The 27,649-nt window shown below is 44.0% G+C and overlaps 1 protein-coding gene across 2 annotated transcripts; it reads right to left on the bottom strand.

Annotated features, from left to right (window-relative positions):
- Nucleotides 1-26,012, bottom strand: traf7 (TNF receptor-associated factor 7). 2 transcript variants are annotated; one of them, XM_080009025.1, is made up of 22 exons: nt 25,896-26,012; nt 22,416-22,605; nt 22,117-22,174; nt 21,832-21,923; nt 20,637-20,753; nt 18,858-18,950; nt 16,875-16,908; nt 15,917-16,154; nt 15,693-15,827; nt 15,198-15,293; nt 14,137-14,258; nt 12,471-12,544; nt 12,140-12,188; nt 11,672-11,799; nt 11,263-11,345; nt 11,127-11,166; nt 10,843-10,959; nt 8,936-9,058; nt 7,237-7,356; nt 3,196-3,327; nt 2,958-3,077; nt 1-1,521 (listed from the first exon to the last, which is right to left on the bottom strand). In XM_080009025.1, exons 3-22 carry the CDS (start codon nt 22,166-22,168, stop codon nt 1,507-1,509), a joined length of 1,980 nt encoding a protein of 659 aa, XP_079865151.1. In that variant the 5' UTR covers nt 22,169-22,174; nt 22,416-22,605; nt 25,896-26,012; the 3' UTR covers nt 1-1,506. The 2 variants fall into 2 exon arrangements, with proteins under 2 accessions (XP_079865151.1, XP_079865150.1); XM_080009024.1 differs by lacking the exon at nt 25,896-26,012 and adding an exon at nt 25,159-25,415.
- Between the last annotated feature and the right edge of the window lie 1,637 nt (nt 26,013-27,649).

Raw genomic sequence — 27,649 nt, 5'->3', positions numbered from 1 at the left:
TATGTGTACAACAGATTGATTTATTGATCGGTGATCAAATCAGGCCTTCCTGATGACAAGTGTATGACAACATCGATGAAATCATGAACAATGAAAGACACTTCCTCAACCCCCCCTATTCCACCCAACCCATGGGCAAGGCACTAGTCGGATGTAGACTAGGAGCGATGTGGGAACATCCGGGGACATCACCGTTACTGGCATAACTTCATTTTTTTTTTTTTTTTTAATAATCGTGTTGTATTCCAGACAGTCAGAGATACAGTATGAACTAAAAGCTTTATTTTGAGCGCTTGATGTTAACAGAACTCTCCGGAAGCTGTCGTGGGTATGGGATGGAGAAGATGAACCAGGAGGCAGCGGAGAGAAGTCGGTCTCACATTCGACATGCACAGTATGACACACACACACACACACACACACACACACACACACACACACACACACACACACACACACACACACACACACACACACACACACACACACACACACACACACACACACACACACACACACACACACACAAAATCCATCCCTCTCCGATGTGAATGGTTCACCTTGGGCACATGGCGATGATTTGGGCACTGATTTGGGTCTCTTTTTTTTTTTTTTTTCTCAACAACTATACAACCGTGGGAGTGGTTCTGAAAACAGCTCTATCATGGCACTTTTATAAAATTCAGTTTATAGTCTAGAAGATCAATCATCGGGTTTAAAAAGCGTTGAAAGTGCTTTTCCCCAGAACAAGCTGGGGGAGGTGGGGGCACAGAGGTGAACCGAGCACCCGACCCCATATCACAACATATTTCAGTCCATTCATTTCAACCGTTCTCTTTTGGAATCTGCTTTTTGAGTTCAAATCTAACACTGGACCAGAAAAAAAAAAAAAAAATCTTTTAAAATTATAGATCCATGTTTTAGTCGGAAGAGGCTTTATTTTACACTAAGTCTCTCTCTTTTCACCAAATCTCACCTCACGTGGCGAACCGGGGACATCGAATTAATCGCCGATCATTATTTACAAGTGATCAGACCCGGGGCGGAAAGAAGCGCGACCAGATGATCAATCTTCTGCTATGGGACCCTCATGTATTGACATCGGCCAACAACTCAAAAGAACACCTAGAATTTCCTCTGCTGCCGGCCGTGACTGGGAGGCAGCAGCGGCGGCGGCGGCGGCGGCAGCATCCAACCAGAGCAGCTTCAGTTTTTGGCGCAGCCTTCCGATTGGTGTAAGGCAGCTCCTCCTCCTCTTCATCTGTCTCTTCTTCCGCCGCAAGAAGTTGGAGTATGGAAAGTAATACTTCAGCAAAACAGGTCGGAGGCGACCGGTTGGAACCAGATGGTGGGAAGGGGGGTTGGGTAGGAGGGTGGGAGGGAGGGGAGGGGAGGGGGGGGGGGCAGGGGAGGTAAAAAGTTCATTTCGGCGTTTGCAGATAAGTCTGTTTGACACGTGGAGCACGTGAAGTCCACCCCCTCCGTCACCCTCCGCTGAGCAGTCTTCTAACAGGTCCACACCTGAAAAAGCGAGAGAGTGAAATAATGAGGGAGAGGGAGAGAGAGAGAGAGAGAGAGAGAGAGAGAGAGAGAGAGAGAGAGAGAGAGCGGTGGTATTCAACAATGTCCTTAAAGGCAACGTTTTTAATCGGCATTCATGTGCAGTTTCATTTTAGAGAATCTTGCAACGAGGGAGAATGATTACACATTGTGACGCCATTCCGTAGCTCAGTAAGTTCCTCTGTAATAGAAATACTGAGCAGGTCATAACTTCCACCCCTCTCCTGTCTCCGCATGGACAGAGCAGCTTCCTTCCGCTGCTTTTCGTCAGTTGAACCACCACGAACGGTAATTCCTCCTCGGCGTCGACAAGATCCAATGCCCTGCGTGCAGCCGTGTTTGCTGTCTAGCGCTCTCATCGTTTGCCCCCGGCGATCGCCGGGGGGTAGATCCAGCAACATAGCGGCGTAGAACATAATGTAATGTGGTAAATGTGATCTCACCATCACAGAAGTGCAGGATTTATTATTTACAAGTAAAGTATTTACACAAAAACATCCGATTAAGTCCCATTGCAACGGAAAGCAACAGGGACAGGTGGAAACAGAGTTTTTTTGGAAGGAGGGGCAACGGGACAGACCCTTAACTCAGTTGTGTTGTTTCATACATGTAGGTAACAAACAAAAAATTAATTGATCTAAAAATTAAAAAACACAGGCACCACGTGCGCACGGTGCATTGCTGTTTGGAAGAGAAATAAAAGAAAACCGCTGTAATTCTCTGAGTTAGGGTTATGTTTTTCATTTCTCATACAAGAAGGAAAGTAAGGAAAATAAATAAATCTAAATCTTTCACTATGAAATGATATATTGCTATATTTTAATCACAAGATTTGCATATAGAGCAGGGAAGTGAGATCCGTTCACAAGTGGTTACTTAACAGCTGAGCGGAGAGGGCGTAAACCGGAATTCTCTCTCTCTCTCTCTCTCTCTCTCTCTCTCTCTCTCTCTCTCTCTCTCTCTCTCTCTCTCTCTCTCTCTCTCTCTCTCTCTCTCTCTCTCTCTCTCTCACCAAATGGCAAACTACATATCAATACTCAATATCAATAATATGCTCACAGGTATTGTCATTTTCACGCCCGACCCTCGTGGAAGGAGAATATGGTAAATATATATTTATATTATGAAATTGTTTGTACAGTCTCAGCGTAGCATAGGAAGAAGTGATAAAAGTTGAATGATGATCTGTTTCTGTTCCCCCACCCCCCTCCCCAATTTCTTTTTTATAAGCATCAAAAGATTATGTCAGACTCTACTGAGTACTTAAGCGAGAGAACAAATTCGATGATAGAAATCGATACACAACGTGGGTTTCGAAGTGGAATTTATCCAGCGGACGGAGGGATAGAGAGAAGACAGATGAAGGGGCGGAGAGACAGACGGACGGTCAGACCCACCTTGACGGTGCTGTCTACGGCCCCGGAGAAGAGGCGCCCCCTGGAGACGGCGAGCGCCGTCACGCTACCCTGGTGCCTCAACAGCGTCTGGGTGCAAATCATGTTGTCCATGCTCCACACCTGCAATCAAAACACTTAGATATGAGGATACTGTGTCTAAACAGAAGCCGATTTGGAGCCATCTCCACAATAATGTTAATCTCAGTTGGTTCATTTTGTTATTGTTCTCGTTCCTCACCCGCAGGGAGCGGTCATAGGAGGCACTGAAGACCTTCGTCTGGTCCGGTGTGGAAATGACGGCCAGGGCGTAGACGGTGCCCACGTGGCCCGTCAGCGTGCGAACCTGCTCCTTGGACTCGATGTCCCACACCTGCAGGGAGGGGAAAGGAGGGGGATAGATTGATAGACGATAGAAAGGTTTTAAGGTGTCATTCTGCATTTTAACTTCATAGAAATGCTTTGCGGTTCAGATTCAAAAGGGGAATTTTACCAATTATAGGGGTGGTTTTGCAGACAAGGGCGAAGTCGGGACTAAACTAAACCTGTCCCACTAAACTGGTCCTACTTAAATGAATCCAGAATTTAAAAAAAAATGCTTTTCTGAGACGTTGCTTAAGTTAAGATTTTGTTCTAGACCAAGAAGTCCTAGACTAAGGTGATGAAGGACTAGACAGTTCCTTCTGTCTGGTCTTGGTGCTGGTCTTAGTCCAGATCAAACTGGTCGACCTGGAGGCCCACGTCCATTAATCCAAAGATAAACCTGCCTCAGGCCGGGGTTGAATTTAAGCCTTGACTTAGACCAAGATGAGCTCTCTCTCTTTAAACCAAGACGAGGCAGGTCTGAGACTATTTTAAACCACGACTGAGAAACGCCATTTCGGTTAGTCCAAATCAAAAGTGTGATTTAGCCTAAAATTAGGCTCAGACTGTGTCCACAAAACTGCCTCATAGACTTTTGAAATGGCGGTTTAGGAGAAATTTCAGACCAATTTTGTATCAGAAAAATAAATACATAAATGGCGTGGATTATTTGGGGCATATCTTACAGTACGTTACAGTGCATTTTGGAAACCAAACCAAATTCTGATTAACTTCATCTTTGTAAATCCATTCAAACGTTGTTTTCATTAGGTTTCCCAACATCCCAAGTGTCCCATTTATGAACTAATACATGTATTCAAGTTGTGTAGCCAACAATTAACTTTTAATTCAATTTCAACTGGCTTAAATATTTAAGCCCTCAATTATAGATTAAGTGATTCAATCATTTTTTCGTATTTTTTAAAATCACCAAGATATATAGAATAGAATATATTTATTTTCCTTGTACAAATACAATGCCCCTGACACAATGGGCAAAAATATGTGCAATGAGCCTGGATAATAGTCCAGAAGAATGTGCGTTAATGTAACGCATTGACATATTAATTCAATTCAAGGTGTACAGGTCTGTGTAGTGTTTATGGGGGGAGGGGTGAGGGTCCATTTCAGTGGGGCTGGGGGCCTTGTCGATGAGGCCAGTTGCAGGCAGGAAGAAACTGTTCTTGTGGCGAGAGGTTTTGGCCTTGTTGGACCGCAGCCTCCTGCCAGAGGAAAGTGGTGTTTCAAACAGTTTGTGTCCGGGGTGGGAGGGAGGGGTCAACACCAATCTTACCCGCACGCCTCAGGGTCCTGGAGGCCAAACCAAATCATCCGCAAATTTCAGGAGCTTGACAGAATGCTGCTGAAGGTGCAGCTGTGGGTGTACGGGGAGAAGAGCAGAGAAGAAACAACGCAGCCTTGAAGGCAACCGGTGCTGATGGTCCGAGAGTCAGGGACGTGTTTTCCCAGCTTCACGTGCTGCCTCCTGTCAGACAGGAAGTCTGTGTTCCACCGGCAGGTGGAGTCAGGCACGCTCAGTTGGGAGAGCTTGAGGCGGAGGTGAAATCCACAAACATGATCCTGGTGTAGGTTCCTGCGGAGTCCAGGTGCTGGAGGATGAAGTGGAGGGCCAAGTTTACTACATCGTCTACAGACCTGTTGGCTCTGTAGGCGAACTGCAGGAGGTCCAGGAGAAAGTCTGTGATGGATTTGAGGCGGGACAGCAAAAAGCGTTCAAAAGACTTCATCACCACAGAAGTCAGGGCGACCAGGTCTGTAATCATTCCAAGTCCTGTGGTCCTTGGCTTTTTTGGGACTGGGATGATAGTGGAGGATTTGAAGCAGGCTGGTGGTACGTGGCATGTCTCCAGTGAGGTGTTGAAAATGTCTGCGAACACCGCACAGGTGTGCTGCCAGTACAGTGCTTCAGGGTGGATGGAGAGACAGAGTCTGGTCCGGCTGCTTTGCGGGGGTTCTGCCGCTTGAAGAGCCTGTTGACGTCCCTCTCCAGGATTGAAAGACTCATCACTGTGAGGGGGGGGGGCTCTGAAGTGAGTAGCTGTGAAGAGGTCCAGTCTCCTGCTGTGGTGGGGGAGGTGGAGCTAGTAGGCTGGCGCCGGTGGAAGGTGTAGGTGGGGGAGGTGGAGCTGCTAGGCTGGGGCTGGTGGAGGGTGTCACGGGGGATGGTGTCAGGGCTGTCCCATTGCCTTTCAAAGCGACAGTAGAAGTTGTTCAGGTCGTTGGCCAGACGTGAGCTGTTCATGGAGTGAGGCGTCCTTGGTTTGAGGTTCGTGATTTATCCCTTTCCAGACAGAGCCAGAGTCATTGGCGGAAAACTGGTGTTGGAGTTTCTTTCAGTGCAGTCGTTTAGTAACTCGCACCTCTTTGCTAATCCTGTACTTAGCCACTTTGAACATGTCTCTGTCCCCACTCCTAAACGCCTCTTCCTTCTTTGACCTTAGCTGTCTGAGTTTAGCTGTGAACCAGGGCTTGTCGTTGTTGTAACTCACCCTGGTGCGTGATGGTACACAGCTCTCCTCACAGAAGCTGATGTATGATGTCACAGCCTCTGTGTACTCATCCAGACTATTGGTAGCAGTCTTGAAAACATCACAGTCAGTACGGTCCAAGCACGCCTGAAGATCCTCCACAGCTTCACTGGTCCACTTCTTGTCCGCACCACAGGTTTACACCGCTTTCATTTCTGCCTGTATGCAGGAATCAGGTGGCCCATGACATGGTCAGTGTCCCAGTGCAGCTCGGGGGACGGCGTGATAGGCACTGCTTACTGTGGTGTAACAGTGGGGTCCAAAGTAGTCTCCTCTCTGGTGGGGCATTTAATAAACTGTATATATTTGGGGAGTTCATGGCTGAGGATTCCTTTGTCAAAGTTGTGAAGGACAATAACTAGGAAGTCCGTTCCACACACCATATCTGGTCGGCGAGGATGCGCTGTGCCTCTCGCACGTTGGCCTGTGGTGGTATGTAAACACCGACCATGACTGAAACAAACTCATGGGGAGAACAGAACGGTTTGCAGTTAATTAAAAAAAGATTCCAGATCAGGAGAACAGTGCAGTAGATCACTGTGACATAATCACACCAGCTACTGTTAGTGTAAAAACACAAACCTACACCTCTATCCGCTCTGAAGAGTTGGAAGCCTGCCAGCTGCAGCGCAGAGTCCGGTATCGTTCGACTCAGCCACGTCTCCGTGAAGCACAAAACAGAAGATGAAGAAAAGACACTGTTCTTCCCCAACAGTAGTTCATCCAGTTTGTTTCCCAGTGAATGCACGTTAGAGAGAAATATTCCAGGTAGCGGTGCGCGGCATCCGCGTCGGCGGAGGCCACAAGTGCACCAGCATGTCTCCCTCTCCTCCGGGGCATGCACAAAGATGAGCGCACCTTTGACTAGAATGTTCAGTAATTCCACGGGTGTGGCGATTAAAGTGGAAAATAAATCCACAGGAGTTGTAGCCCTGATGTTCATGAGCTCTTCTCTGGTGTACGAGCTCCCGGAATTGTCACAAAACACTATATTAACAAACAAAATAGGACAAAACAACACAACACACTGAGACGACAGTACGAGGCGCCATCCTGGATAATACGCCAGTGCCTTGGTCAGGGGCAATGACAGGACTATTTACCCGTAATATACATGTCTTTTAATGGCAGAAGGAACCCGGAGCACCCCGAGGAAACCCACACAAACATGGGGAGCACATGAAAACTCCACACAGAAAGGACATGGGACGGTCGGGGTTCAAACCCACGGCCTTCTTGCTGTGAGGAAACCGTGCCAACCACTGAGCCACTGTGCCACCAATCTTGACCGGCGTGTTACACGGACGGTTATTTATTCTCTCGTGGCATTAGAAAGCATATTCTTTGTGTGTGTGTCTACCCCTCCTTACGTGGATGAGGTTCTCGTAGGTGCCGCAGACTATGTGGTGGTTGGTGACTGCAATGGAGTAGACGCTGCCGCCGCTGGTCTGCAGCACGTGGACACACTCCAGAGAGCGGATGTCCCAAATCTGAGAGAGAGAGAGAGAGAGAGAGAGAGAGAAGAGAGAGAGAGAGAGAGAGAGAGAGAGAAGATAGTTTTATATTTAACCTACAGAAACACAAACACACATATGATCGAGAAAATAGCGACCCCTTATCCTTCTAATTTAGTAGTCAACTATTTCAATGCGCACGCAGGCAGGCAGGCAGGCAGGCAGGCAGGCAGGCACGCACACACACTGGAAAAAGTGAGCCGCAGAACAGCTGCAAGTTGTCAATTCCGTTTTTTTTTTTTGTTTTTTTTTAATAAACTGTTGCCATGACAACACGGGCTGGAGCGATCCCGAGGCTGCGTGGCCGCCGGCCAATCACGAGGTGGCGTTCCAGAGAAGCCACGGAATTTTTGGATGGAGGAAAAAAAATTATACACAAGTGAAGACTCCTGCATGTAGATGGCCACACACACACATCCTTACGGTTCATCATTTATCTTTAGGTTCAGTGTTTTATTCCATGGTTTATTTCATTAGATAACGTTACATTTTTAGGTTTACTGTCCATGTATCTTCTAGTTAGTGTATAGGTTCATTGTATACGACCAAATCTTTCCTGTTTATTATTTTTGTTACTTTTCAGGTTTTTATTTATTGTTTATCATTAGGTACACTGCATATTACCATGTTGTGATTGTTTACAAGTGTTTACTGTCAATTTTTTCCCATCCTCTAGTTAACTTTGAGGTTTATGGCATATTGACATTTTCTTATTAAATTGTTTTATTATTATTATTGCCTGTTTTTTATGTGAGCTGCTGTGACAATGCAATTTATCTCCGGGGATAAATAAAGCATCTTATCCTCTCTTTCTATCTATCTATCTTTTATACACCTTTAAGAAAAGTGTGAACATGTGGATGTTTGATGGTGAATGTAGTTTGGATCCATGTAAGTTGTAGAGTGTAGCTTGGGCAAAAAAAATAAAATAAATAGAAACTACTTCCAATCACACTGTAGTTGCTCTTTAAAATTGTTGAAGAATGACTTGGGCCAAACATAAATAAAAGTCTCTCACTCTGAGTGTCAGATTTAACATTTTTTCAAAATGGAGCGTCTCTCTCTCTCTCTCTCTCTCTCTCTCTCTCTCTCTCTCTCTCTCTCTCTCTCTCTCTCTCTCTCTCTCTCTCTCTCTCTCTCTCATCTCTCTCTCTCTCTCTCTCTCTCTCTCTCTCTCTCTCTCTCTCTCTCTCTCTCTCTCTCTCTCTCTCTCTCTCTACTGCTGTCCCTGCCTTTATCCCTGTGCGAAAATCCCCCTGGGGGTTCATTAGCATCCCACTCCACCGAGACCCACAGACGTAGGGACATGGACGCCCACGTTGAAAACGCTCGGCGGCGGAACAAAGTTGACACAAAGACAGAGTTCTGCCGCTATATTTAGAAACGATACCATCCAATTACCAACGCGCTCTAGTGGATTCCAACGCAAAGCCAGCAGAGCCCCCCAGACACACACACACACACACACACACACACACACACACACACACACACACACACACACACACACACACACACACACACACACACACAGTGTCCCTTGAGTCCCAGTTACCTTGATGGTTTGGTAGGATCCGCTGTACAGGTGGTTCTGCGAGGCCACCAGCGCCCGCACCCAGTGGTTCAGACCCGTCAGCTCCTTCTTCAGCTTCAGCTCAGTGCCTACAATGTCCCACACCTGCACACACACGGCATTATTTCACTTACACTCCAAGTAAATTGGGCCCTTTATTATAAAATATTATATTGTAAAAAATCACTAAATTAAATTATTATCAACTGGTCATAATAATAAAAAAATATGAAAAGAAAACACACAAAGAGTAGATAAGATTGAAAGTGTAGTAATGGGGTGGATGATGTCATTGAAAGAGCCAGATAAAGAAAATATGACACTCAATGAAAGACGAGAGAGAGAGAGAGAGAGAGAGAGAGAGAAAGTTGGGTAAGAAAGGAAAGTCCCTGTGTAAAAGTGCTGAGATCATAGTCACCCCCACCCAACCCCCTCCGCTTCCTGTCTCCCCCTAGTACCCATAGTGACGTTTGAGATACCACACACGTGTGCGCACGCACACACACACACACACACACACCAAAGTGAGGTCTAAGTAAACACGCAAGCACGCACACACACACACACACACACCTTGAATTGTCCTTGGCAACGCTGTCAACTAGTGGTCGACCGATATGGGTTTTTCCAATGGCCGATGCCGATATTTATAGAGTGGCAGACCTGCCAACCTTGGGAAAATATTTTCAGTACCACAACAGTATAACAGGAAGTCTCTGTGGTGTTTAAGTTACTGCAGCTAAATGACTCCATCAGTTAATCACACTGTGGCCGTGGATTAATCACATCGTAAGCAAGCTACTACCGCTAATCTATATACAGTATACAAATTAATTTCATTAAGATATATCGCTTGAAATGCACTATCTTGTAAAGTTACCAAACATGTTTACCAACTAGAGATGCACCGGTGGCAAATCATGTGATCGGATCATGCTCACATTATAGGACAGCTGCACGTATGTACGTACTACCACTGCAATTTTTTAGTGAACACAGAAGTGAGAATGTTGATTTTGACACGGTGTTTATTGTTCATTATTCATTAGGGAATAATAGAACATGGAACGGTCACGGAGTTCCAATAAAATAGAATATGGGACTGTCACCAAGTTTCAGTATAATTCAACCTGTAACTAGACACAACATATACTGTAACTAACATGTTCAAACTTCAAATTAAAGTCTCTTTCACTTCTGAGTGCAAATATACCCTTCTATTATGTTTATATGGTACTTTGTAAATAAACAATTAATAACAATATATATACACACACACCACACACACACACACACACACACACACACACACACACACACACACACACACACACACACACACACACACACACACACACACACACACACACACACACACACACACACACACTTGCTCTGCACTTGCCATCTTTAATGAGCTAACACCATAACAAATCGGAGTGAATGAGACGAGTGAAGACGCGAGTGAGTGAGAGGAGGCGGGGTAATGCCGGCATTGCAGCGGTGTGTTTGTGTCAACTCAATGTCAGAGAGAGCGAGGAAGCGCAGCTGCTATCGGTATATCGAAAGTGCGGAAAACAAGTATTGAAATTGTTTCAAAGATTCAGAATCCATAAGTATAGATTCATTTATATTTTTGACAACACTGGTCTGCAGACCTTTCTTTTTTAATCGGCCTCATAAGTGCAAGCATCGCCGATGATCTCAAAATGGGTAAATATCGGCCCAAATAGCTGACCGATCAATCGCTCGACCACTACTGTCAACAATATCTCAGGGTCGCTCAAGAGTTAGATCACCTAATTTTCCGATTATCCACATCAGAACCTCAGTGTCTGGAGAACACCAAGTGTGGAAAAAAAACAAAACCCTTGGGGTACGCCGGGTACCTTGATGGCCTTGAGGGAGCCGCTGAACAGCATGTTGTGGGAGGACACCAGCGTGCACACAGGGTTGTCGTGGGCACGGATGGTGTTCACCTTCTGCAGGGTCTGGATGTCCCACACCTGCGCACACACACACACACACACACACACACACACACACACACACACACACACACACACACACACGCACACGCACACGCACACGCACACACACACAAACACGTTACAGCGCTAACATGCATGTCGGCATTGAGATTGAGCAAACAGGAAACAAGAGTGTCACTCACTATGATGGTGCAGTCTGCAGAGCCGCTGTACAGCCGGTTCCTATGGAGACGGAGAAGGGAATGTTAGAGCGGACATGGGCATCTGAAGGTGTGTGTGTGTGTGTATGAGAAAGCGTGTGTGGTTGTGTTTTCATACCCCTGGATACAGAGCGCCAGCACAATGCCATCATGACCTTCTAAGGTCTTCTGACACTTGTATGTAGTGCAGGTATCCCACACCTGAGAGAGAGAGTAAATACATAAATACATGCTGGATCAGAACTTTTAAATCATCCAGGAGGGAGGATTTGGCTCAGATTTCAATACGCTCTGCAGTGGATTCCAGTAGTCACATATTTGTAAAAAAAACAGTCCCAGTTCGGCATCAGTATGGGGAACTTCATGCAATGATGAGTGCAATAGTTAGCAATAGTTGAGTAATGGATTGAAGAGCACTATGGCACAATGGTATTTTTGCCTGTATTTATGGTTTCCTTTTGTTCCATGTTATGTACCCCGTGACTTTTCGTCATTAAATTATCTCTATGTGTGTGTGAGGTCTCCACCTTGATGGTCTTGTCCGAGGAGCCAGAGAACAGAAGGTCACCGGTGGAGTAGACGCACAGACACCAGACGGGGCCCTGGTGTCCCACGAAGGTCCCCTTACACTTGAAGATCTGCTGGGGGTCGTAGGCTGCAGAGAGAGAGGGAGGGAGAGGTTTTCATTTCATCACCATTTCATCATCGTTCATTCATGTGCTGAGAAGGTGGAGAGCCAAGAGAAAGATGTGTAACGGATGGAATTTGCTTTTAACTGAAATGAGTGACACCAGAGTACCAGAGACGCTGTGAGAATTTGTGACAAAAGAAAGAAAGAAAGAAAGAAAGACAGAAAGGACACCAATAGGGAAACTCAATTAGCTTTTTTCAAATGACACCGGTTACAGTCTCAGCCTCTCTCCGAAGAGCAGGAGTATTCAAAAAACAAAATACGAAAAAGAAAGCTGGAAGGTAGAAGGAGTGGTGACACTCACAGCCCAGGATGCCCATGTTGAGTCTGGCATTGATGTGGGACAACTCATCCTGCGGCAAGAGCAAGAGAGAAAAAGCATATAATTGAAAAGCTGAAAGACAGTTTTATTATGGTGTTTTTTTGGGGTATTTGTCGTGCTTCTATCCATCCCAAACATTCATTGGTTGATCAAGCCTAATTTCTGTTAAGCACGCACCCACACACTTTTCATGAGGACCAACTAAAATTCCCTTACAACCAGAAATGTCCTCACACCAAAGGTGAGCTGTCAAGTGCTGGTCCTCATGAGTAAAGCAAGACAAACATGCACACTTACACCAAAACACACTTACATTGAGCATGGAGGCGTCTCTTCTGAACTCCATCAGGTCCTCGCTCAACTTGCTCTGGTTCTCATCCAACACATCTGAAACACACGCACGCACGCACACACACGCTTAAAGTCTTATCTTATCGCTCACTCTAGAAGGGAGTTGCACACTTTTGGCCACATGCCATCAAAGCTTGAAAATATTTGGAAGGAGTAACCCTCTTTCCTGCATCTGCCACTAGAGATGCAAGAATAGTTTTCTAACGTTAATAAGCCTAATGTTTGGGTACTTTTCTGATACAGAGCAGAGCAATATGAGCAATTTTAATTGTACTGCACTTTTCATAGGGCAAATAGACATTTGAGAGTTATACTCTCCAAAAAAGTCCATCTTTGGAACTCTAGTTGACCAAATTGCAATTTTTGACAATTGTTTCCTCAGCCTCAGGGCAGACGTCTCTGTGCATTCTGGATTTTAACCCAAAATACGACCTCGAGCCAGCTGCCAGCCTCGCAGATGGAGAGTTATGATACAGTCACACCGCCGGCAACAGTGCGCTGCAAAGCAACAGGCTGCAATGCATTTGAAGTTCAGATTAAACCGGCTGCTGGGGGGGGGGGCGGAGCGACGACCGGCTACGAGCTCACAGGTTCAGGGCGACAAGAAAAGTTGAGCAGATTTCACCTTTATTCAAATGAGCAGCTCAGAGCGCCGGGTAATAGGCAATAGGAAGGACGATACGCTCTCAATGGTGCTGATCCTTGGAAAATGGACTCTGGGACCCCTGCATTGTTCCCATTTTCAGAAATGAAAAACGTCCCTTCAACTATTGATAAAATATGGAACATGTCATTTTATGTTTCTTCAACAACGACAATTCTTTATTTTAAGGGACGGATGGCAAGATTATTTATATGTCATTTTTTTCAAGAGGTTATATATTTTGCTAAGTAAACAAACTACACCATTTTAATAAAAACAAAGTACTCACGGCCCCATCTATCTATATAATGTATATTAAATATGGAAAAGGAGAGAGGTTTGAAATGTTTGGTGCGCCCAGGAACAGCAGTCGATTTTGAGCCGACACGCCCACTAACACCAGACGCACAGAAGCCCCCTCACTGGCGGTGTGGTGTGACCGTACGGCGACTTGGCTTCACACTGCAGCCCCTGCGGCCCGCGGTGTGACCCTAGCATTGCTGTGGCCATGTCACAAATCTCAGAAAACACTTGACACGATGACAGCTGTGGCTCGAGAAGCATTGGCACTCGAACGTTGAGAGTTGGTCACAATATTTACATGCAAGGAAGGATTTGTGCACGAGCATTCCGTTTCTATGTTCTTTGTTATCTTTTTTGAGCTTCCCGTGATTGTATATTCACAAAATTGAACTTTTCCATGTTGCGATAGACAACATTGTAGTCTAAATAAATGATGGCAGGCTGCTAGGCAAAAAAAATTTATAAAAGTGTTTGACTCTTAAATTGGAGATATTCTGCCATTAAATACCAAGACCAAGGACGAACATGACAATAAAGAAACATGATTTTCAGCTGTTTTTGAGAGAAGTGGAATCTCTGAATAAGATCATGTTGCAGTCAACCTAAATGGTTAAACAAGGGTGGGGGAAAAAAAACCCCCACACAAATCAAAGCCTTCTGAGGGAGTTTTTGCGTCTCTCACCGAACTTGAGCTCCAGGTTCTTCTCCAGCTGGTCAAGCTTCTCTGAGAGCTTCCCCAACATGGAGCGCAGGAAGGCGATGTCCTGGTCCTTCTGGGACAGGGTCAGCTGCATCTCATGGAACCTGGTGGAGAGGAGGGAGAGGGGGTTCAAAGGTCGCTTGCGTCACAGAGGGAGAGATGAAGAGAAATTCCACATTTCGCGCTTTAACACGAGGCAATACTATTTGGATTTTAAATATTAGATTCGATTCAATATTTGATCACATTTGATAGATGATTGGCAATGTTTCCATTGTGGTGATGTCAAAGAAATCTGTTCTGATGCAGTGTGATATGAACAGCCTACATTCGATTAGTTTATGATCCATATGTCATCTTCATTCAGAACAATTCTAGAAATGTTTGTTTTACTGTACAGACATACATACATAGCATACTACCTATGTACTATATATGTACATATTACATAAACTGTACCAAATTATATTATAACATATCACTTGCTACCAGTTTTGTCATTACATATTAATACTATGTACTATTAACTACATACTTATGTAACATTTCCCAAACATATGTACAACTGTCCATATAGCTTTAAAAGTGCCACTCCTTGTTATTCAGTTTAAAGTGTACATTTTTATCTAATTTTTACTTATTTTTGACTTTGCCCTGTTCTGTCAACTTTCTACTGCTGTAAGACCTGAATTTTCCCCTGGGATCAATAAAGTGTTATCTTGCCGAGTTCAGACTACGTGAATCTGGCCTGATTTTCCGCTTGCCGGAAAAGTCATGTTGTGTGCCCATGGCATTATTCACACTTTTTTTTTAATCTGCATCGATCCAAATCAATGTACTACTACCCTGCAATGCCTGATATTGCAGTGAGGAAAAAGTCAAACAACAGTTTTGTACTGTTCCACGAGTAACAACATCACAGATACAGTGCAAATGGAATTTAAATGCGTGCAGCGACACTAAATCCAACACTCACAGTTCCTAATACAAGGCGAGCTTTGGCCTCCCTCTGGGTGTGAGGTCAGGACAGCAGATGCATTTACCTGTCATCAGTCTGTTGCAGGAACTCCTTTAGCCCCTCAAACTTGCACACCTCCAGGTGGGTCTCGTATGTGTCCTGGTTCCCAATGAACGTACAACTGGTGCGACAGGTGAAGGGGGGGAGAGAAGACAGTGTGTCTAATTTGCCAAGGTTTGTTTCACGTTTACTAATGTGTGAAAATAACCAGTCAAGCTGAAAAACTCATTACAGATTCAGTAACGCTTTAGAGAGGGGAAATTCTGCCGTGAATATGTTTTAATACGTGTTAATAAATCCCAATCAATCATCAACGGGAAGCATGTATAAGGAATAGGTTGTAAGATAATAATTAAGGATAAGGGTGCCTAAACCGGACATGAGGAAGAAAAAGAAGAACAGATAAAGTTTTTTTTCCCTGTAAAAATATGTTAATTCAAACCATTTCCACGTATGTAAATACTAAATCAGTTAAGGCAATTTGACAAGCTATTACAAGAGGCATGTGTGTGTGTGGTACCCATATTTGGAGTGGGGACACTTGATGTGCTCGCACTCCTTCAGGTGGGCCTCCAGGTGTTTGGTGAGCAGCGGGGGGCATGAGGGGTTGTTGGGGCAACGCACGGGTCTGTAGTCGCAGCTCACCTCGTGCTCTCTGCACAGGAAGGAGAAAAAACGTGGAGGTGGTCAAAAGTGTAGAAGTGGACTAGAGGAACAACCCACTGTTGGTCTGTGCTCTCGTACTTGCGCGTGGAGAGCTTGATGGTGAAGGGGCAGCCAAGAGGGTCCACCTCGTGCGCTCCCGGTTTGCCGGCCACCGTGGTGCCAACCGCTGAGGCCCCTGCCGCCGCCGCCGCTGTGCTGCCGCCGCCCGTGGCCCGGCAGCCATATTTACAGTGGACGAAGAGCTCACCAATCTGCTCTGCAACGGCGATATTGTTCACCACCACCGTCAGCTTGGCCGTGTCCACCGGACACTTGTCTGTTTGAAGAGGAGAGGAGGAGACGCATAAGAGCTAGGAGGAATATCCAAGCTTTAAGGAATTCAAAATTTTTGCCAGGCACATTTACATATACAAGGAATTACAGTGTATGGTTTGGTGCATTTCACTATATGCAATTAGCGTAAAATATAATAATAAAAAAATGGAGAATAGAAATTGGATAAAGAGTGAAGTAAAAAAACAATAAAAATAGTCTGTCTATACAAAATAGTCAGATAGATAAAATATACAAGTATATGTATATAAATAAATAATAAATAATATACAAAATTTGATACTATGCACAAGGTAAATTATTGGTATTGTATATAGGGTATAAATTATCAATACAAATTATTACTATTTACTAACTAGCTCAATATGAATAATTACCACGTACTAACTAGCTTATGAACTAACATGACAGTGCCTGTACTGTTAAGCACCGACACTTTAAAACACTGAAATCTAAGGTATCTGTACTAAAACAGAATGGGGCCCAAAAATATATTGGCACTACGAAGGATATGAAAGTGTTCAAAAAGCGTTAGCAATGTCAGCGGGATCGACCGTGCATATTGTCATTTTTTATATTGGAAAACTTAATGGGTCAATATTACATCTCATCCCTGGTTTGAAGGAATTGAAAGCCGTCTGCCTATTCGGAAAAAGCTGAAAACTAGTCTAAATGGGTGAGGCAAATTGGAACGGCGTCTCACCTGAGGTCAAGGCACAGCGTCTGCAGAAGGTGTGCTGAGGAGCAGAGCCGGAATATACCCATTAGAGATTGGAAGGGTCAAGCAGAGGTTTAAATGTATGACTGAATGTATAAAAATTCATAATAGTACAGGCTTTAGTTTGATATATGCACCATGTTTCAAGAATAGTTACGTTATGTCTTAACGTAACGTAACTTTTGGGTTGTGTCTGACTGGAGGATATTTCATTGAACTAAACAAAATGTTTACAATTTTTTTCCTCCCATTCTCTCATCATATATTCGTTAAGCTTATAGTAAAAATATCCACCATGAAGTTATTCACTTTCGAGTACATTTCTAACCTTAAAACATTGACAATCATATCATATTTGAAACTCTCAAAAATGTCGTACAGATGAAAAAGAATGTTTAAAGGGGACCTATGATGCTTTTCCTTATTTTCTGTTAATATATATATATAAAATGTTACAATGTCGGATGTTCATATTAGATGTGGCCAAAATGTCAAGTTGGAACTTTTTTCTTTTTTGACAGTCAGTGTGCATTACAACAACAGGATAAAACAGATTGAAGCTTATAAAAATGAAAAGGGATAACACTTAAATCAGGAATAATAAATAAGGGGAACCATAAATATATTTTATGTGCATGAATCAGAGCGAAAACAGTCTCCGTGCGTTCATTCATAATCGTATAGAACAGCCAAATCCGATTCAACTGACACAATTCTGGGCCGGGTACAGCCGAGAAATAATCAATAATAATTGGACACATAGAAAATAAATCCCCCATATGTTTAGTGGACTGTCCTTCCCCCTCGCGTGCAATGCTGAAGCTACGAGTGGGAGCGGACTCAACTTAAAAGTTTCTCCAGAAGCCCCTGAACATAGGATGGAAGACAGTCAGTGAGGACAAATAAACAACGATTATCGTGTTTATATTTCATATCCTCCTGTAACTTTCATCAGCAAAAAAATCGATTCAATACGAATATGCAACAATTTGTTTTCCTAGTTCCCGTGAAGGCAGCATCACTTCTGAAACAAATTACAGCTTTCCAAGTTCCTGCGAACGCAGCATCGCGTCCTGCTATCAACCGGTGAGCGGTGTCGTCGTCTTGTAATGCGATCGCAGGTGGCTTCGTTCTCTCAGACGTATAAAAATAGAAAAAATAAACTCTAAAATGGGTCGCCGCACACCCAACTTGAAGAATCGCAGTCGACTGACGGATGATTTGACTCGTTGACTTTCAGGGGGCAGCCCGACCTTTGACCCCACATTCAAAACATTTCATTTTTCAGTCATGCATTCGGGAAAAAAAAAATCTATAACTTCATGGTCACAACAAATCAGAAATTTTAAATGACAAAATCAAAGACAACAAATATCCCACATTCTCATGTTCTATTTTTAACTTCAGAACAAAATTAAAAGAATGAAAAACAGCCCGTTATTGGTTTTCTGATTTTGGATTTGTAAACAAACAATGAAATAACAGGTCGTTACTGGTTTTTTGATTTTGAATTCTAAATCGATATGAAATGATTGACTGATACATAAATATGGGTGCTGACACTCGGCAGGCTTCCAGAAGTTGACCAATCAGAAGAAAGTGGACTTTTAGGGAGGGGGGCCTTAAAGAGACAGCAGCTAATACGGCTTGTTTCAGACAGAGGCTGAAATGAGGTGCTGCATGAAAGGGCCAGTATAAGATAAATAATGTTGTTTTTTCTTAACTGTGAATAGTGCAAGGCTAATCTAGTGGAGTCTGAGAATAAAAAAAGAGCTGCCTGGAAATGAGCAATTAGCCCCCTTTAAACATTGGAAAACACATCCACTAAAAATTCCTATCTGTATATTAGACAACATAACATATTACACACATGCTAGTGTGTAGAGAGAAAGTGAGAAGTGAGAAGACAGGAGTGGATGGAGTGAGGTAAGAGAGGGTGGGAGGAGGACAGGAAGGGCGGGGTCTCACCCCACACGTTGTGATGACAGGGTCCTTAAAAACATTGCAGCACAGCTGACAGCACAACTTCACAGACGGCTGCTCGGCAAAGACCTGGGGTTCCTAAATACACCACACCCACACACACACACAAATAATCTCTTGAACTTGAACACTTTTAGAGCAGGGTTTTTCCTGCATTGGAAATGCTTCGGTGGCCCCTTGTTTCAGAGGGTGAAACAAACCCCATGGCACAATGACAGTGACACCTTCAATAAAATCCTTGAACAACAAAAAAAATGTTGTTGTCAAAATGTTTTTCACGCATTTCATTTTTTATCATTAACCCTAACTCAATACATTGTAGGGGTCTCTTGAACACCTGATCTTACATTCCAAATATAAATGTACAGAGACGACACATCAAGTTAATAGTGGCAGTAAAGCCAGACGGACCACAGTTGCTGTCGTGCAAAGTTACCACCTAAACCTTATTTTAAGCCAGGAAAAAACACAATATAGCATGTTTTTAAAACCGGAACTTCTGACTTAAATATCACATTGCTTCAAAATCAAAACTTTACCTAGATTCAAAAAAATATATATTATAATAATTAAGTTATTAAGTAATAAAGTTATAATACATTATATAATAACACTACATTACCGACTAGTTGGTTAAATATTGCTACCCTCGCTAGTCGGACCCAGAAATCCTAGTCGGTTAAACTTATGAGTCCCTTTTATTATTTTATTAATCTACACATTAAAATTACATATTATCATAATTTGCCCGACGAGGGGTCCCTAACCAGGGGACGCCGAAACCAGGAAAACAATCTTCCGTACACAACTTTCACACAAAATGGAAGCTTGTTTTCCTGACCTCGGCCCCCCTCGTTAGGGACCCCTCGTCAGGCACATTTCTCAGGGCCGTGGACTCGGTAACTCGCTGCACATTCGGGATCCCCCCGGGGACACAATCCAGTGCAAATGTTTAATGCTCAAATTGAGTACAGGGTGGTTAGGCACAGCAGCTCCGATCAGTGGGATCTTCTCTCCAAACAAAGCAAATGATAACTGTAGATGTATTTAATCTAATGTTTCCTGCTGCTGCTCTGCAAAATAGACTGTAACTTGCTTAATTCTGAACAGATTTTCCTGAAATTTTGTTGGTTATAAACGTGAGAAATTGAAACATGATACTGGTTTCTTATTTGAATAAAATTCAGTTACTGGGGGCGGATCTAATCATATTTTTTCATTCACTACCATGTTTAAAGGAATAAGGTATCATGCGTGCCTCATATTGCACTTTAATTTAACAATTGAGTACTGAATGATTTATATATTTTAAGATTTTATTTCAACATTGGACATCTTAAAGGCAAAAGTACCTTACTTTCAGTGTTTTACAGAATAAATGGAAAGTAAAGTTACATTTGTCTCCCTCTTTTTTTTTTTTTTTTTTTTTTTTGCTGATCCGAAAAATGATCTGATCTGTGACTCAAAAATGATGATACGATCCGAACCATGAGTTTTGTGAACCATTGCACCCATATCTTTATTGCTCATCACATGTGGTTTGATTCGCTTTACTCGGCCAAAACATTGACGATCAGTTAGTTATTTATAAAAAAAATACACTATCGAATGCCAAATTCAACATTCGAATAGTGTTTTTGTTTTAATATTATCCAATTCTATTTGAATTTCGTTCCAGCAGCCCTAGTGCGCACGCGTGTGTGATTGAGTGTGTGTGTGTGTGTGTGTGTGTGTGTGTGTGTGTGTGTGTGTGCACGCGAGTACCGTGTCCTCTTCCTCCTCATGCAGGGAGAAGGTGGAGCGCAGAGACATGTTGGACTCCGAGTGGAGGGAACGCACCGAGATGGCCGAGTCCGAGCGCCGAGGCGTTCCAATGGGAGGCTGGGGTAGGGGGCAGGAGGGAATCACAGCTTATATTTTATACAATGCGTGTGTGTGTGTGAGAGAGAGAGAGAGAGAGAGAGAGAGAGAGAGAGAGAGAGAGAGAGAGAGAGAGAGAGAGAGTTCTGTGGGAATGTTCTTACACCAGTGACATGTCATTAATCACTGCTGTCCAATCAATACCGAAGATTGAATTGTTTTCTCCCTTTACCGTTAGATAAAATGTATGCACTGTTGATACGTTTACTGTTGATACAAGACCCATCGCCGAATTTACAATTTTTTGGGGTTAAGAAGTGGAGAAGAAACATTGTGTCCTCACGAACCAGGTGTATTTACTAGAACTCGACCAATGTCAGATTTTTGGGTCCGATGCGGATCCAGATTTTGGAGAGTCCTAGCCCATGATTACAGATGTTTTGACCGATATTTTGAACATTTTTCAAATCAATTTGAAAAACGTATATTTTATTACAGTTTCTAAAGTTTCTATATTTCAGAACATTTGACTTATAAGCCGAGAAATAAATAAAAAGAAACACACAAAGAACTATTTGATAGATAAAAAAATGTTAGAGATAATATGAAATTGAATTTTTATTTTGTAGTTAAGTTCCAGTGAATGCATCACCACTTCCGAAACATTTTTTTTTCCGAGTTTCCCATGAATGTAGCATCCCTTCCTGTTTGGAAACCCATGACCATGTCTAAAGACCAGCGTTAACATTAAAACATGGATGGATTTATAATGTCTAGTCGGACTTCTGCGCTTATTTTGGTGAGTAACTTAAAAGTAGTGTAAAACAGACAAGTAGAGGGTAATTAATCATTGTTTTTTTTATATTATACATAAAAATCAGGACACATCAGCTACATAACTGCCGGTCCTGATGCGGTCAAAAAAGTCAAATAATGACCAATACTGTATATCGGCCAAACCAATATACCAGTCAGGCTGAAGTATTTACTAGGACCTCACTTTGAGTGTGTGTGTGTGTGTGTGTGTGTGTGTGTGTGTGTGTGTGTGTGTGTGTGTGTGTGTGTGTGTGTGTGTGTGTGTGTGTGTGTGTATGTGTACCATGCCATCGTCCTCGTCGCGGGGGGAGTAGGTGAGGGTGCTGGAAGAGGAGGGGGTCCTCCGGTGCTGTTTGTAGCTGCTGGAGCCCTCTGCTGAAGCCACGAAAGGAAAGGGAACAAAACACATCAGATCTATGCCGATCTATTGTCGTGATCAATAACCTGACAGCTAATAATCAATAATGTGCCAATCGATGCTGCACATGGTTTAGTTTGGCACAGATGAGGGCAATTAAAATGGTAAGAAACACAAAAAAAGGACATTTTTGATTCTTGTGTGTTTTACCTTTAGCACCAGGAGCCACAGCTGAGAAAGCAGAGCTAAAGGAGGCCTCCATGCTGCTCTATAGGGAGGGATGGATGGTCGAATGGATGGATGGATGGATGGGAGATGAGTATATCCATGTTTGAATAGGTAGAAAAAGTATTTGAGAGAGAGAGGATGGATTAATAGCGAAGAGAGAACAACAAAAACAAGAGTTACTACAAGGGAGCTAATGCTAAAGGAATATCAGCAATGTAAGTCCCAAATTATCACCTTAAACAAGAAACAGTATGATTGTTTAGTGCGTCCCGCTTTCTCACCGTGCTGCCACCGGTGTCTGCTGGAGGGGTGGAGGGGCAGGTGGGGACAGCTGCCACTGCTACGGCTTCTGCTGGTAGGGTTCTTCAAGAGGGTTGGTCGTAGCCAAACGACGCGCCGCTGCTCATAGCCCAGAATGCACACAGACGCACACAGCCACGCTAGTTGCTAGGTGGAATACTGGGCCTGGATCTGGAGATAGCAAGCGAGGTCGAGGTGGAGAATGGAAAGGGGGAGGAGGGAGAGTGGAAGGAAAAAGGGAGGAAGGAGGGGGGGGGGTTAAAGCGAGAGGCCAGCAGAGAAGCTTGGTTGGAGATAATGAAAAGGGGAGGCACTGAGACGCGCTTCCAACACCAGAACAAGGGTCTATCTACACACTAAGGTGTTTTGATGGAAGAACTTGTGGAACTAGGTTTTGAGAAGGTTTCAAGCAAAGGGACGCAGTTTGGGGAAAAAGGGTGTAAAACAGAGCAAAATGTCCCTTCTGGGAATCTCAACAAGTACATACTGTATGTCCGACTACTGGTTTGTTAACTACTGTACATATTGGAGTAGGAATCACCAGGGATCTCCCGATACGATATTATCACGATACTTGGGTCCCAATCGGATAATATTGAATAATATTTAGGTTTCACAATACACCAAGTATTGAGATTTTTTTCTTTCTCATTTGACTGCAGTAAAGATTTTAAACGCATATTTATTTTCTCCGATTTGGCCTTTGGGGCTTCTTTGAAACGCTGACATCAACTTGCGCATGCGTCAGGAACTTATGGGCGACGGCCGACAACCAGTTTGTTTACGCGTGGTCAGCACTGTTGGGTTAAATTACATGTTCACAAGTAATTCCATTAGTTTGCCGTGTCTCCATTAAAATTCTCTCCAGCTTCAGGAATCGCACACACACTGTATTGTGTATGATCATCGACTGCACTGTTTTTTTTGCTGTAACGCCTGAATTTAATGACTGATTGATAATAAATGATGATAATAAATGATTGTTGGTGTCAGAGTATCGATGCAATATAAAAAGTATTGCGATACTACGCTGTATCGATTTTTCCCCACACCCCTATTTTTCAAGCACAGGAACGTAGTTTGGGAAAACTGTTTTACGAGTGTAAAACCGTGTGAAATGTCCCTTTTGGGAATTACAAGGAGTGCTGATGTCTGACTAGTAGATCGTTAACTACTGTACAGACAAGAAGTAAAACGGAAATAAAACAACCGGAAAGTAAACAACAAGGAAGTGCAAAAATGTGACGCTATGTCGTCTGAAGAAGTGATGTAAAGTAACAGCTCATTTCATCACCGTTCTCAGTCTCATTCCCGCAGTCGGTCAGTATTTACTACACTAGCGTTCACAATTGCCAAGACTGAAATTACATTAAGGGGGCGGGTCCTCGCTTATCGACCAATTCGCTTTACGACCTGGTCGTAGGAATGGAACTCGGTTGTTAAGTGAGGAGTACCTGTGTATGCAAACTCAGGGACTGGATCAAACTTCTGATTTCAGATTTCTCATCAATGATTCACTAGGTCCAAATCCTTGTAAATGACTGACACACCCTATACTATTTTATCTTAAATTGCTATCACGATATGCATGAGCAGTCATCTGTAGAAAAAATAGGTAAAGTAGAACTTTCACACTATTATAGACTGTTATATCAGGGCAGAGAAGTTATTTAATACAATATTACATAGAACTTAATAATAATTTAAGTACATTTAAAAGCAATTACTCATACACTTTTACTTAGAAATGTAATGGAAATGTATATGTGGACATTTCTCAATTTAAAGTGTTACTTTCACCTTTACCAGAGTAATTTTTTGTCAGGGCTTGTAGATTGAGTTAAGTTAAAAAGGTATTAAGATTACTTCTTCCGCCACTGCTGATTTACACTGAGAACTGTAGCATCAGCAAAAAAACACTGACTTCAGGTCTGAATAACAGAGGCAAGCTCCCTAGAAACCAGAAAGGGTGCTAAAGGAGGAGGGAGAGCGAGAGAGAGAAAGGAGAAGAGAAAGGCAGAGGGACAGAGAGAGAGGGAGAGAAAGAGAGAAAGAGCTGCAGCCAAATCACTGACCCGGATAAGCATGATGTCAACAGAGAGGCATGCGGGCTGACTGTCACCTCCTATGGTGATCAGCTCCCAGTCTGCAGTGGAACTGGGAGCTGATCCGCTGCTTCCCCACAGCCAGAGGTTGCCGTAAAGGAGAGCCTCCAGAATCCAGAACCATTCAAGATTCAAAGTTCTTTATTTGTCACATTTAATCACACAAGTGTGGCGCAGTGAAGTGATAATAGGGACCAAGGCCAAAAGGGCTGTACAAAACACACACACACACACACACACACACCACAACACACACACACACACACACACACACACACACACACACACAGCAAACATATGAGTAAAAAACAAATATATGAGCAAAATATATATATGTGCTTATGTGTGTGTATTAACTGTACAGTTCAGTTGGAAGGGGTGTGTGTGTGTGGGGGGGGGGTGGTACACAATAAGCAGATATAGAACAATGAAAGTTAACCTCGCAACTACACATTCACTAATAATAGCAATACTAGTAATAATATCAATATAATATACAGTATGAGTATTTGGCTTTCTGGGTCTCTGTGTTTACTATGTTCTGCCGCTGCCATGTTTAAGTGGCTTGTTAGCCTCGGCTCAAATCTTTATCCAACTGACACTACTGAGGTGATCTTACCGACTGCTGCGCCGGTGCCAATCTCAAACCGGGTGGTTTCTCCTCGCACAACGCGCCCTCGCATCCACGCGTCTATCCCTGCACTTTCCGCCCGTCGCTCTCACAATTTTCCCCCCGGCAGCGCAGCTCCGAGTCGGCGGACGAGACTCCGTCGTTCTCCTCCCTCTCGCACGCGCCTCACACAACGCGCGGTGCATGCCGGGACGCGCAGTCCCGCGTCAGCCGGCGCGCCGAGGGCGCGGGCCGCCGCGGGGACGCCATTGCCCACAACGCCCTGCGCGGAGCCGTCACGGGCGGCGGCCTCGGCGGCGGACGCGGCGGCCCAACGGGGGGCGGGGCCGAGCGCCGAACGCGAGCGTCTCCCGCGGCTCCGCGACGCCATGGGCCGCCGCGCGCACCGGGCCGCGACGCGACAGCCATCGCCGAACGCCGGGGCGGCACGTGCGTGGTGGCGTGACATCGGGAGAGCGAGCGGCGGCGGGCGCGGGGGGTGCGGGGGGGTGCGGGGGGGCGCGCGCGGGGCGCGTCCCACGACCCGCCGGACGGCCGCGTGTTGCGGTAAAATGCCGCGCGCCTGTCTACGCTGCGCCCGCCGCTCGGGACCCTTCGCCCGACGTCGTGTTTCCGCGAACGTGCGACGTTATTCCCGACGGTCGGACGCGTCCGTCCGTCGGCGGGTGCGTGTGGTTGCGTTGGCGCGTATCGGTCTAAGAGGGACGACACGCCTGGATACCCACCGACGTTAAGAGGACGCCACCGTCTCATCATGGCCCCCGAACGGAGGCGGCGGCGTCCTCGCAATGTAACGCGCCGAGGACGCGTAATGAATTCAAAAAAAAAATAAAGTAAATCCTTCTCGCCACCAGAGGCTGCTGTTTGACCGGTTGCGGTAGCCGGCTTGAGACCCCGGGTCCCGCTGGGTCCCGCTCCCGTCCGGAAAGCCGCTTCTCGTTCACGTCATTGAAAGATAGCTTTCGTCCATTTTCTTGACGTTCTCCTTTTCCCAGAGGGGCTGAAAATATTTATATTTTGTAAATATTTCACTTGTATTTATTTTTGCTGTCGGTATTTTACGACGCAAACCGTGTTCACGGAACAAACACGCATGGTGAGATGACGTTTACTTCTTAATTACTTATTTGCCTACAATAAGTAATTATTGTCGTTTGATTTCATCATAGCACCCGTGACAGATTTCCTTGATGGCTTCACTGTTTTAAACGGAAATAAGAAAATGCCTTGAAATCGGCAAATATGGACCTAATCTGGAAAAGCAAGTCTCTCCTTGCAAATATGTACTCACTGCAAACATGTGGATTAGTATACACACGTTTAACATGCTAAATAAGAAAAGTAAATACTGGCAAATTTGTTGGAGATGCTATTGAGAGATGTCCTCATATTAAATGAGCGATAATTGAGGTTGCAGAAGACAATTTATTGGCCTACGGGAATAGCCATGCAGTGCTGTCCAGTGTATGTGCAGTATATTGAATGGGAATTGAATCTGAGCCCTCCGACTGGCTGAAAGAATCAGCTCCTGCCAACCACGACATGACACCTTCTGAATCTCTGGATGCTAGAATGGCCGATCTCCAACCACACCTTCGCCTGCCTCTACATTACGCGAAAAAACCCCACATTTGAACATTCAAATTTCACATTTGGAAGACACTGAGTATATTTGCACTTGGCCTGTGGTGTCATCGTTCTGTATGTGCTGGTCTCTCTGTGAATTTGCAATGATGGAAAGGTTTCGAAAGCATGCTGTCAAAAGCCCCTCAGTGATTCCGTTTTGCCTATATTTTCTTAAATTATATTCACTTGCCATTTCGGATATATCTGATATTTGCAAAAATCTCATCTCAACAAGCGTTGAGGGCTATATGAAAGTGGATTTGTTACAGTAATACAGAAGTATGTGTTTACTGTGGATTCTTTGGTTTATGGCTTATTGCCAACATTTTGTTTACCTTTATTTTATGGGTTTTTTTCAGGTTTATTGTACCATCACCATTTCTATCTAAAGTGTGTCCTTCTGGTTCACTGTTTTATTTCATAAATTATTGTATAGCACCGTATATGTATTTTCTGGACATTTTGGACACTTATTTTTCAGGTCTTTTTCCTCTATCTATCTGTCTATCTATCTATCTATCTATCTATCTATCTATCTATCTATCTATCTATCTATCTATCTATCTATCTATCTGCCTGTGTCTGTCTGTCTGATTGTCTATCTGTCTATATCTATCTATCCGTCGGTCGGTCTGTTGTCTGTCTGTCTGATGATACTCTCTCCAAGGATTATGCTAATGGTTTAAATACACGCTTTCCTGCTTTTATTTTCTTTCCATCATTAGCACATTGGGATGCAGAGGAGATCTATGAATGCAATGGAAATGTGTTGTGAAATACCGCATATGCTGCTGAAATCTTGCCATTAAGTTTTAAATTTAAAATATACCCAGGGCCCAATCGCTATTGACCT

Source organism: Zeus faber, assembly GCF_960531495.2.
Source record: "Zeus faber genome assembly, chromosome: 11".
In the NCBI taxonomy this organism is placed as follows: domain Eukaryota; kingdom Metazoa; phylum Chordata; class Actinopteri; order Zeiformes; family Zeidae; genus Zeus; species Zeus faber.
The sequence above is the reverse complement of the archived record's forward strand: the minus strand, read 5'-3'. Positions and strand labels throughout refer to the sequence as shown.

Excerpts from the sequence above, each read along its gene's own strand:
- traf7 (XM_080009025.1), bottom strand. The coding sequence starts at position 22,168 with ATGGAGGCCTCCTTTAGCTCTGCTTTCTCAGCTGTGGCTCCTGGTGCT. Across the intron at positions 7,357-8,935 it reads GATCCTACCAAACCATCAAG|ATTTGGGACATCCGCTCTCT; the intron begins GTAACTGGGACT and ends TCTCTCTCTCAG. Across the intron at positions 3,328-7,236 it reads CCTACGAGAACCTCATCCAC|GTGTGGGACATCGAGTCCAA; the intron begins GTAAGGAGGGGT and ends CCCTCCCTGCAG.